The sequence below is a fragment of the Sorex araneus genome, chromosome X, assembly GCF_027595985.1.
Source record: "Sorex araneus isolate mSorAra2 chromosome X, mSorAra2.pri, whole genome shotgun sequence".
Taxonomy (NCBI): Eukaryota; Metazoa; Chordata; class Mammalia; order Eulipotyphla; family Soricidae; genus Sorex; species Sorex araneus.
The window spans coordinates 186,380,491-186,393,833 of NC_073313.1; the positions used below are offsets into that span (position 1 = coordinate 186,380,491).

General features: G+C 32.9%; 1 protein-coding gene across 1 annotated transcript in view; it reads left to right on the top strand.

Moving 5' to 3' along the window:
* Positions 1 to 13,343, top strand: part of CNTNAP5 (contactin associated protein family member 5) — a 932,137-nt gene that overhangs the window by 776,165 nt on the left and 142,629 nt on the right. The window contains exons 15-16 of the mRNA XM_055120538.1: positions 11,110 to 11,237; positions 11,406 to 11,576. Coding sequence (XP_054976513.1) covers positions 11,110 to 11,237; positions 11,406 to 11,576 — 299 coding nt within the window. The remainder of the gene's footprint in view (positions 1 to 11,109; positions 11,238 to 11,405; positions 11,577 to 13,343) is intronic.

Below are 13,343 nucleotides of genomic sequence, written 5' to 3' on the forward strand. Positions count from 1 at the left end.
GTTTACATAGCCATACTCCCACCCACCAGCAGTGAATGAGGGCCCCTTTTCCCCATACCTATTCCTGAACTGCTTGTTTTCATAACATTTTTAGCTTGTATACATCTTTCACAGTTGCTCAAGAAATATTTACCCAAGTTGATCATATATGCTTTACTGCAGATTTATTTCTTCCTGGCTATCAAAAAGTACTTAGAATTGATTTGTCTGTTCCAAAAGTTATCTTTTTCTACAGTTGTTTTCACTTTTTCTCTGCAAATGCCTGTCTAATGCAGTCAAAGAATATGCCTTTCTCAAAGGCCATTATTCCTTTAACATGAGCTTTTATGAAACAATTTTCATTACAGGGATATAGGATTTATCTAAGGATTTTTCAAAGTGTGTGCTGTTTTCCTTTTATTTTTTTAGATTTTTAAAAAATTTCCCTAATGTCTTCAGCATTGAAATTCTTGGACTGCATCATAAGGTATCTTATAACTGCTAGAATTCTAGATGGGATGGGAATTCTAAAGCCTGAGATAAAGATTACCTTTAAACACAAGTCATTTTCTATCTCTTATTTTAAAATATAACTGTACAATATCTACTGGTTGAAATTTATTATTCTTTAATATATTTATGAATTATTCCACTATTTATTGAGTTTGGGAAGTGCCATTGCCCTTAGGCAACAAAAATTATAAATGATATATGTGAATTTTTTCTTTCTTAGTCCTGAATTCCTCCATGTATCTATATTTAGCAAAGTAATCGACCAGTACCTTTTGTTATAAAGAAATATGGTTGACACATAGTAGGTCCTTCATGTATTAGCAGGTTAATGTCTAAGAAGATGCATGAATGGTATCATTTCATTTGTCTCTATTCTCTCTGGCCAAATACACACACCACTTGCAAGTTATGCTGTTTTTTATTAAATTTGCATTTCAAATTTATATTCTGGAATAATAATTTTATGACTTTATTTTAGCGTGCTTTTGCATAGAATGTTATGTGATATATCTGGATGGAAAGAATATAAAGCATTGTATATTTAAGAAAGATAAAACGGAACAGTTCTAAAGTGAAAGAAAGGAACCCATAGCCAAAGGTTGATAATTCAGTCAACATATCATATCACTATCACCTGGCACCATTGTAAAAGGGAAGCAGTTTATTTGTTGCTAAGGTTATTACTATGGAGGTTTTGTTTTTTCTGGTTTGTTTCATTTTACTTAATAATGCAACATCCTAGTATCTTTTGGGAAAACATTATAAACAATTTAAGATCTGCTAGTTCTGGAAAATAGCTACAAAATGCTTTATTACAAATAACTGCATTTTGTAAACAAAGATGTAGGCCATTGTTCCTCAGTTGTGTATTATAGCCCCCTTCTGGCAGTTCAATTCAGGGCATTTTAAGGGGCCACAGGTGGAAATTTCATAACTGAGGGACCATAGAATAAGACTGGGAGAACAATCCATAGGACTAGAAGTCACAGGAAGGGAACGAGATTGGAAGAAGGCCACCATGAGGAAAAGGTTATAACTTCTAGTTATAAATACCTTTCTATGAATATATATTCCTTAATACATAGGCTTATTCATTTGTCACTCAAACTCGTTAATTACATTAAAATACTACTGTGCTGTTTCCTTTCCCACATAAAATATCTTGGAGATCCTTTACTTGCTACATTAAATTGGTGTGAAAATTAATACGTTATCCATTTTTATGGCTATAAAATATTCCTTTGTATGATTCTATTTTAACTTATTTTAACATTTCTTTATAAGAAATGTTTTCTTTCTAGTTTATTTTTCAATCATCTGAAAATGCTGTAATGAATTGATAGTATTTATTGAATGAACTTCTAGTTTAGATATTATGAAGCTATCTGTTTTCTCTCTTTATGTTGGCCACTAAAATTACTGAAGAGAATCAGGATTTTGCATATAATACAGTGGAAACTGTACAGAATTGGCCACCCTTACTCTGTGGGGTGAAATGACCCTTTCCTTAAGAAGGGTACATTACATAGGGGTATGTAGATCTGAGTAAAATCAGAACAAGACTTTACATGGAGACATTTATTATAATCTTTATCTACTCCACTTTTTGAGACTGATTTGGCTTCAGGATATAGCTCCTGATGATTATATTACTACTTTTGTGCTTCTTCTCAGTTCATTCTCTTTATATTTTCATTTGATTCTACCTGGGCTCATTCTGAGGTTCATGACCGCACTCTTGAATAGTTTTACACAAATCATAGGGTGTTTGCCTTTTTAAATATAATATTTATCAATTTTAAAGAAAAAGGGGGGAAAAAGCAGTTCAATTACCTTTGCAAATATAGCCTGTAGGTTTTTATGAAAATGCCATGAACAAACATATGAACTGCTTTAAGCTCATATAAATGTGGTTATTTTAGCCAATATCACTTTAATTTTCTATGTATTTTATCTATAAATAGCATTTCATTTCATAATAAGATAATTATATCCTATATTTTACAGTTATAACCTAAAAATAAAATTTATTTAGTCTCTAAATTAAAAGATAATGTATTACATTTAATAATTAATATGCACTTGTACATATATGAAGGTATAACTGAGTTGATAACAATTTTTACATACAACATTTGTATCTAATAATTTGTTCTTGTTTACCATCATTTTTATTTTCCTCCATCTTTACATTACGTATAAGAAAAAATAGTTGGTTGGCAGATGAAAAGTAATTCTACAAAAAAGAATGTAGATGCATGTACATTATAATTGATAATAAAATAAGTACCATGCCAGCATAACTTAAAATGCCATTCATCCCTCAAAATCTGTGTGTAATAGGCAAAGAACATTTATGGTCTCTTGTTCCCAAAAACTGCTGCTTCTAAATTTCACTTCTAAAAATCACCATGTAATGGATGAGTCTGCATTTGATAGTAATAAACCAAGAGATTGCTTGTAAATGTATAACTGAAGAGTCTGTAGACTACCAGAACTCTTGTCAAGGTGACCCTCGTGTAATCTCAAGGAATGCAGGGCTGGAAAATGATTGCAAATTAGTAAGCTGAAACCTAATCAATTGAAGTGTGTCTTGTGTGAAGAAAGCTTGTGTGAACTGAATGGGGATGGTCAGCCGAGGAACCTTGAAGACAGCTCAAGGACTTGACATCTGGCACTGTTATTCCATTGATTCCCAGAGAAGTTATAGCTATGTGTAGAAAACAACAGCCTCAGCTTGTGAGAGAGCTGTTATATAGGAATGAAACTAAAAGTTGACAGTAGAGCATAGTGGTTACAGAAAGTAAAGAATAAGAATTTCTTTACTGATAGAAGTTTCAAATTCTGATCTTTCCATTGGCAGCTGATATACTCTGAAAAGTTTTGCACCATTCTGAACCTTATGACACTCTCTTGTACAGAGAAGATGCAATAATTATAATAGCATCATTTAGAGTAGTTCTGAGAATTAAAGAAAATTTGACCTATATCTCCATTTTTATGCTATTCCTGAAAAGAAATGACAAAGGCATCACCCATGCTCAGCTCCAGTGAGTGAATTCCTAAGCAATCCAGTAGTTTTTAGTAATTGCAATCTCAAATGTTAGCAGTGCCTCAAACTAATGAATCATTTTCTTTGAAAATAATTCCTCTATGTAAAAGGCAATTATGATTTAAAATTACATTTGACTTTTTATTCTACTGTGTTAAATATTTTGGAACTTGAACACTGTAAGATGTAGAATTGTCAAAGATGTGATGGAAAAGGGATTTTCATTCACAGTTGGAGGAACTGTTGTCTAGATGAGTTTATGGAAAATGGTGTGGAGACATGAAAAAAAACTAAAGAAAGACTGTTATGTGTCCTTCTATTTGTTCCAGTGAGTCTGCTCTTGATTGCTAGGAACACTAACACATTTATATGTAAGGATATGTACATACCTATGTTGTCATAGAATTATTCACAATTGCTAAAATCTAGAATCAACCCAAGTACAAAATAACAGATGTAGACAATGAAGTTATAGTATGTGTGCACAATGGAATACTATTCCAGCTATGGAAAAAGATTAAATCCTTCAGTTCACTGCAACCTGGATTAAATTGTTAAGTAAAGTGAGTTCAAAGAAAAGTGAAGTGTTAAGTGAAGTGAGTTCCCCTGTTAAGTGAAGAGAGTTCAAAGGAAAAATAAAAACATCAGATAATAAGTGGAAATAAATAAATAAAACTAGGGACTAAAGAGCCTTCAAAGAGGTAGATCCTATCAATAGAAGAGTGTACTCATTTTTCAATGTTGGTGTTGGTGTTGAGATAGGTAGAGAAAGATCTGGTACAGAAGTAGAAAGTTACTGACTTTTTGATAGAGGAGTGGCGAAGTAGCACTGCAATTATATAAAAAAAATATTATCAACAATACTGTAAGTCACATTATCTTAATTTAAAAATAGAAAACATTTTTGAGCAATAGAATATGAAGCATGCTTCACATTTCTAAATATTTTTATAGAAGTAGTATAAAAAAATGAGAGTGGGGTTGAAGTGATAGCACAGCGGGTAGGGTGTTTGCCTTGCGCGCAGCCGACCAGGGCTCGATTCCCAGTATCCTATATGGTCCGCTGAGGACTGCCAGAGTGGTTCCTGAGTGCAGAACCAGGAGTAACCCCTGTGCATCGTCAGGTGTGAACCAAAAAAGCAAAAAAAAAAAAGAAGAAAATGAGAGAAAAGAAGACAGCGAAGAAATTAGCAGCAGGGAGGAGTTAGGTAACAAGGCTCAGGCTAGAAGGAGATGAAGATAAGGCAGTTGCAGGGAAAGGCACAATAAAGGGTCAGATTGGTGGAAGTTAATCAAGAATGATTAAGAAAAACATGAAAGGAAGAAAAACAAGACTGCCATCTGTATAGCCCAACTACAGGACCAAATCATATGTCACTGAGAGTTGAGTAATAGTAAACATGATCATTGATCTCTAGAAAACGTGAGAAGTGGCCAGGCTTGAGTGAAGTGTTAAAGATACTTGTTGACTTCAAGAGAGGTTAGTGAACAATTGAAAAAATATGGAGGAATAGGTGTTGGAATACTGTATGACTGAAATCCAATCATCAACAGCTTTGTAAGGGTCTATGTCACAGTGATTCAATAAAATGTTAAATATATATATGTATATATATGTACATATACATACATTTTTCAGGAAAATTTCATGTCTATATGTATGCATGCCTGTATGCTCACACACATTTTATATACCATGAGAGGAGACATCAAATACTCAAATAAAATAAAATAAGTTAAGAGATGGCTATTTCATGAAAAATAGTAATTCTGTTAGAAACGGTTTAGAGGAGTGAAGGAGAAAAAGCTTAATTATAATAAATGGAACAGGAAAAGACCCTAGAGAAGGATGAGAAAAGTGCACAGTTCTGCAAGGAAAAGAAATAATTAGACTGACAACTTGCGTTGAAGTACCCTTAACCATGTAAAGCAAGTAACAGACAAATACAGGAAACAGGAAAAAATTGAAAGTGCAGGATGAAGGGAGAAGTAAACAAGTAGAGAAAGTGTCTTGAGACCACAGATAAAATGGAATTTAAAATGCAGAATAAAATATAGTCACGGATAAACAGAGTTCCTCAAGCTAAGAGGAAGCAAGTCACCTTGGGTGTTCTCACAGTTTAAACATCCTGCCAGATTTCTAATTAGTGTTGAGGTTATTGTCTACAAAACATTTACCTGTTCTACAGTGAGGAAAAAAAGAATTACACAGTCAATAAGTGAATAAATGGAAGAAAGAATTACACCAAAAGTTAAGATTAAAAAGAAATTCAAAGAAAATGGAAAGATTTTGAATGTGTGGCGATTTTTTTTAAGGAATTTGAGTTTTTGTGAAATTTGAAGTTAATGGTCATGAAAAGCCATTTTGTTCCAGAAAATTAGAGATATTCTTGAGAGTCATCATCATCCATGTGACTTTGAATCACTACTGTGTTTGATACAGTCCACTAATTTTAACTTAATAATCTAAATAATTTCTTGAATCCTGTATCTTTATTGATGACAGTCTTAAGTGATAACTATTATGTCACTATTGAATGTCTCTTTCTTTTCACAATCAGAGCATCTTTTTTTGAGTATTTCCTCTCATAAAAGCATTCACCTATGGTAGAATATTTAAATCAATATCATAATTTTAAAATTCTTATGGCCTACTACTAGCTCTGTATTCAGGAATCACTCCTGACAGAAATTCCAGGAACAAATGTCGCACTGGAGATCAAACTCAGGTCAACCACATGAAAAGCAAGCGTCCTACCCACTATAGTATCTTTGGGGCCCCTCACTTTTATTTCTTAATACTAAAGGTAACCAGATATATTCGGACTGTGTCCCTATTTCAAGACATATATATGCATATATATACATATTATCTTTTTTTAAAAGAGCAATCTGGTTTCAGATTCCTAGAAGAAACACAGTTGTGGATTTTTTTGTAAAATAAGCGAAAACTGAATTTTATTTTTTTTGCCCTTTGTCTTTCTTATACTAATAACTAAAAATATATATGGTTTCTTCATGTGGAATGCAACTGAATGAATGTGATCTCCTGACACAAATGTTTATATTTGGCCATAGTTAATGCTTACATTTCATTTGTCTGCAAAGAAAACAACCTGGATCTATTTTTGAGCTTCATGACCTCTATCTACTGCTGTAGGTGATTTTTTGTTGTTGTTGAATTTAGAATTACCATTTCTTGAGAATTATTCACAGATATTTACACCAATGCTTCAGAGAAAGTTAAGATTGTGACTTCTGTGTTTCTTTTTCTAATTCCCTCATTTATGCACAATATTTCCATTGCTTTTTGGGTGACTGAAAGAGAAACAGTTATAGTAAAAAAAGAGAACAGAGAGAGATCAGTGTGTAGGGCATTTGCACATGGCTGACCTGGTTTTGATCACAGCACCCCACAAGGTCCCCTCCTGAGTTTACCAGAAGGGAACCCTGAGTGCAGAGCCAGAAATAAGCCTTGAGCACTGCTGAGTGTGACCCCCCAAAAGGGGAAAATGTATCATAATAGGGGTCGGAGAGATAGTACAGGGGAGAGGGCTCTTGATTTGTACAAGGCTTATCTGGATTCAATCCTCAGCATGCCAAACATTTCCCCACTTTCCACCACTGGGGATCTCTGTGCTCAGAGCCTAGAGTAAGTGCTGAGGACTTCAGGGTGTGGCTAAAAATAAGCAAAGCAAGTAAAATATTCACATAATAAGATGAAGCACTCAAATAACTGTTCTGTGGAAAGTTTAAAGATCATAAGTTAACCAAAATTAGCACTGTAGTACTGTCAACCCATTGATCTTCGATTTCCTCGAGCAGGCACCAATAACGTCTCCATTGTGAGACTTGTTACTGTTTTTGACATATCGAATATGTCACAGGTAGCTTGCCAAGCTCTGCCATGAGGGCGGGATACTCTCGGTAGCTTGCCAGGCTCTCCAAGACGGATGGAAGAATTGAACCCTGGTTGGCCGCATGCAAGACAAAGGCCCTACCTGCTGTGCTATCACTCCAACCCTAACCAAAATTGGCTAATGAAAATGAATCGATGAATGTGACTTTTTAAATATACCTTTAAAAATACAGTAAATAAAACAATTCTTAATATACTCTATAGTGGCTAAAGTTGGTAAAACCACAGGATTCATATAGTTCCGCTGAAAAGGAACCAAATTGACTAGTTCTGGCCCACAATTTTGCTCTTGAGAATTGTTCTACTAATATGTGAGTGTTTCTTGGGGACCACATGTCTATTTCTTGTGTCCTTAAAACTTCCATAAGTTGCAGTCTCCAAGGAACCTGCTAATCCATGCCCAAAATGTGGTGTTTACTTTTAATTTTAAGTAGCATTTTAGTTCACCTTTCAATTTCTGCCTTTAGTTTAAATTTTTAACTATTTAAGTTACTGTTTTATATGTATATTCTTCACATTATACTGCTAATTATTATTATTATTCCCATATGAAAAATAAAAAAAACCTGAGACCCAGAGTTACATCATTGGTCTCATGAAAACAGTGTTTATAGTCACATGATTTTAACCTATATCAGTCTTATTCTACTGAAATTATTCTCCCTCTTAAACATAATTGGCTCTTCTTTATGAAGTACATGCCTGAACTTCAAGGAAATTCTTAGTATATTATTCCAAGGGAAGAGAATGCTTGTGAAATATTTGCCATTAAGAAGAAAAATTCAAACTAAAGAAAAGTATTTAATGTTCAACTCAACAGGGTAAATTACCTACTAATAATAAGTACCACAATATTTTGTATCTTTTTACTCTTTGTTTATTTTGGCTAAAGTTCTCAACCACTCACCAACAAATGTTTCACCACTTAATGCTTTGAAATGTTTTATTACACCTGACAATCACAAATTGAATAAGAAACAGATACATTCTCAATGTGACCTGAAAAGCATAAATTAATATGAAAAGGACCTTCCTAGGTCTGAGATGCCAAAATATAGAACAGAGCTCTCAGCAGTTTATTTGGTCTGTATAATGTTGGTTGTCCCCATTTCTTTTTATAAAGAGTTTTATTTATATTGCAAAGATCTGAGGATTCTTAGTTTTATTTTGTCTATCCCAATGACCATTGGTCTTACATTCATAATTGGCTATTATTACTAAAAGCTGGTTCTTCCCCTATTTAGAAAAGGAACCCATTTCTACCAAATCTTCTGAGATTTCTTTATTTCTTCCTTGCTCTGTCCTCTTTCTCCTCTCTCTCTTCTCTTTCCTGACACTGAAACCTTGTGTCAGGTTCCATTTATCATTGAACACAAGTTGGTGTCATTCATTTTTATTGTGTCCTTGGCCCCAGAAAGAATTTGATTTTGTTTGTGTGTCTTTTATATGAGTGACATTAGAGAAGAGTTTCTTTTACTTATTTTTTTCCTTAAAATTTCTTCCAAAAAGTTATTTTCGGTGATATGATTAATCAAATTTCACTCTCACAGAAAGCACTTTTTACTTTCTTGTTTGAAACGTTTTTTTTCTTAGGGTGTTGTTTATATCTCCTACACCTTAACATAAGGACATAAAATTGATGTAGACAAGATGTCATGGTATGTTAGGTAGTTAGTAGTCAGCAATGATGGAGAGACTTCAGAATCAAACAGTTTTACCATGAAAATGAAAATAGATATAAAGAATAAATACAGAGAAATATAGTTTATTTAGCAAAGGATCTGGTTTGGTCTTTAGTCTTTATTGAATTTGTTTAGAAATCCCTGCTTGAAAAATAATATAAAACTTATGCTTTACTCTGTTCCATCTGTATATATGCTTTCAAATACAAACAAAAAATCATATTATGGTCCTCTGAATGGCAACTGAGTAGAGGTGCTCAAATTATACAGTGTTATTTACTTTTTTGGTTAATAGATCTGTTGGGGTATGCATGCAGGTGAATAAACCATTTATTTGTAAAAAAGATGAATTGATACATTTTTCTCCTAATCTCATGAGTTGGGTAATAAATATTAACATTTAATTTTCCACAGTGTGTTGCTTAGTGTGAGATTTCCAATACAGAAAGAACTAAAGCTACTTGCATAGAAAGATGAATTGACTTCCCTGAGGCTGAGAGTGGTTCAGGGATAAACATAAGAATTACAATGAGTGCCCCACTACCAATTTTGAGCATTTACCATTCATCAGGCACCATGCTAAGTGACTATATAATCTCATTTAATCCCATCAATAACACTATGATACAGACATTATCTTCATTTTTAAAATTGAGAACAGTGGGGAACTTAAGATATAAATTATTTACCCAAACTAAGCTTGCTAGGGTCCTGGGGATTACAAAGCAAATGTGTGTGCTTCAAAATTATGTTCTTAAAACTCTCATCCTTCTAATTGGTCTTTGCCATTCTATAAACATTTGAAAATTGGGATATGATATTTTATCTTTAAATTTATACTTGCAAATAAAATGTAAATGAATATGAAATGCAACATGATTTAGAATGTTGTTATATGCTTTGTGCTTCTTTCCACAGAGTAAAAACTAGAATGCATATATTCTTTTTTTGTTCCTAGTATGCATTTACAGGCTGATGTAAAATGTTAAAAAATGTACTCATTATTTTTTAAATTTAGATATAGGATACATATCAAGAATGGGTCATTCCCCTGTCCCTCTGAAATGTGACCGCAAAGGTATTTAACAATGCTGACTCCTTAGTCCCTTTATTTGTGAATGAGAATAACACTGACTGCATAGGAATGTTGTGTGAGAAAAAAATATGCTGATACCAGAATATATTTCTCTTCAAAATAGTCATTCACTCAACACCAGTTCTTAATCTACATTGATTTTGCTCTCAATTAGAAGGTATGAACCGCGCCATGAGTCCAAAAACACAATTTAAAAAGGGGAGAAACACAATTAGCACTATTCATTTTGTACTTTTCCATCGAAGAATGCTTAGTCAGTTAATCATTTGCATAATTAACAAATACAAAATCAGAGTCCTTAACAATCAGGATTTTTCAAATTAAAAACAAAATGAGATGTAACAAAATAGTAACTATAAAGACTTATTCTTTAGCTGGAGTCAAAAGGTGATAAGAAACGTTGTAAGCCGATTAAAACCTGTTGGCAGATGGCTGAAACAAGCCCTTGGAGTGATTTCAAGTGGGAATTGAGATGCCTATTTCAAGTTAGTTACAGAGATAGCTGATCTCTTTATAGAAAGAAAGGCAATGTTTAAAGTTGCATCAGTTCTGCATTGGGCAGTTGGGGTACTCTTTGCTTACAGACCTGGCTGCAAGTAACAGCCAGGTCTGTAAACTATCTGTATGTTTCTGAAAATACTTAAGGGAAAAGTAGAATGTCCTTATTAATAGAATCTGGCCATAGTTTTAGTACCTGGCATTCTAGCAGTTCACAAACAATTATGAAATGAAAGGAATTCTGTTTTCTGTTCCCTAGCCCTCCACTTCCACCACCAAATTATTTTTGAAAAGACAAAAATGAGTCTTGAGAGAGTCCCTATATTATTCACATTTCTCCTCTTATTTTTCTTAAATATGTGTTTTGCAGGACAAATGATACTGGATTTCTCTCCTTCAAAGACCACTTGCCTGTCACTCAGATAGTTATCACTGATACCAACAGAACAAACTCAGAAGCTGCTTGGAGAATTGGTCCATTGCGTTGCTATGGCGACCGTGAGTAGTAAATCTAAAGCTTTCTCTCTGTATTACATAAGCACAAGTTTCCTCCCTCCCTCCCACTGCAGTTTTCCCTATTCTTTAAAACTATCCACATAGCTTTGCCTTCCTGTAACTCACCATAAGACAACGAATCAATCTTAAAAGATTTTTTCTCCTTTGCAGGACACTTCTGGAATGCAGTCTCATTCTATACAGAAGCCTCGTACCTCAACTTTCCTACACTCCATGCTGAATTCAGTGCTGATATTTCCTTCTTTTTTAAAACTACAGCTTTATCTGGAGTTTTTCTAGAAAACCTTGGCATTAAAGATTTCATTCGACTTGAAATAAGCTGTAAGTGCCCTCTTTATGAATTTAATATGATGATCAACAAAAGTTTTAGTCTTATCTTTTGTCATCAACAATGAATGCATATTTGTATTATCAAAATAATCTCGACATCTATAAAGTTAGCAAGTGATGGGCTTAGCTTCTCTTAATGCTTAATTTATTATTATCTCTTAGTCACTGTCTCTAAATGATGGTACCTTTTTTGTAATTCCCCATGGGAATCTCCTTCAGTGTCTTTTATCTAATCCATGGATATATCTTACATGTTATTTTATAAATTCACAGCATAGGATTTGTTATATAATTTTCATGGAAAGCTTAAGGTAATAAATTATATATTTTTTATATATATGGTACCTATATTTTTAGTGGATCTTTTGCTCCAATAGAAATTTTCTGCCTTACTTTCCACCACTTGTTAGGTATGACTACCCAATTAGAATTCTGATTTCTCTACACTTCATCATTTGAATTATTTGGTGAATTTACTACCAGAATATGATTCTTTATATAACAACTCTTTTATATATGATATATTTAGAATAATTATAACAAAATAATAAACAAAATATAGATAGCACATATTTTACTGCTGAACAATTTGTATATAGTGATGCCAATAAATTATTCCAAAATAAAAATGCAAATTATTTATTCTGAAAAAATGATAATATACCTACAGATTGGTTTCTTCCAGATAAATATTATAGTAATTAAATTTCTATTTCTGAGAGTTTTCTTCTGCAGATTTGTCAATGGTTCATCACTATAATTTCTCTTTGCATCTTTATGTACAAAATGGTATAATCAGATATGTCAATTAAGTTTTCACACATAAATAAACTATTACAATCCATTAACTTTAAAGTTAAGTTATTCCACATTAAGTGAACAATATTCAAATTTCATAAAAGGTCATAAGCATAAGTTAGTTTACAAGAAATTTGTAAAAATTCAAATTTATAATTCAATTCAAAATTTTAAAAATGTCCACAGGGCATTTAGCAACTTTAAAATATATGTGCACTAAGGAATAAACACTCTCACACAAAAATTTTATCAAAACTTTGGTTCTATGTGGTTAATGCTTAGAATTCCTAAGGTCTGTGAATTTCCTGTTTGATCTCTGTAGGTACAAAATATGTTGATAACCCCTCAGGTACTATATATATTGATTCATTTCAGTAGTATATTTGAATAAACAGTATTTATTTTAAAGTGCAACTTTAAAATTGAAAAAATCAAATGTGATTTTTCACTCTTGAAAACACATACATGTATTTAAGTTTGCATTTTTAGGAGCAAACAGTAGATCTTATTATTTATAAACTTTACTTTTATAAGTAAGTTTACTTAAGCTCTTTAGACTGTATATAATAAAATGTGCCAATTAGAAGCCTACATACATGTTATTAAAATTCACTGTAATCAGAATTTCTTGAACTTTGATCAATATCTCTGTGTGTATGGCTTGTTTTGATGGAGGAATGTTTTTAACATTATAACTAATTTGTTTTGTCTTGTTTTGTTTTGGACCCACACCCTGTAGTGCCCAAAGCTTACTACTCGCTCTGGGCTCAGGGATCACACCTGATAGGCTTGGGGACCATAGCTATGCTGGATAAAACTCAGGTTAGCCATGTACAAGGCAAATATTTTAACCTCTATACTATCACTCCAGCCATAACATAACTCTGGAAGCATGTAGGAGTAGATGAATGGTGAGGTGAAATTACTGGGAGATAGAACCTGACCTTGCTAGTTGCTTCT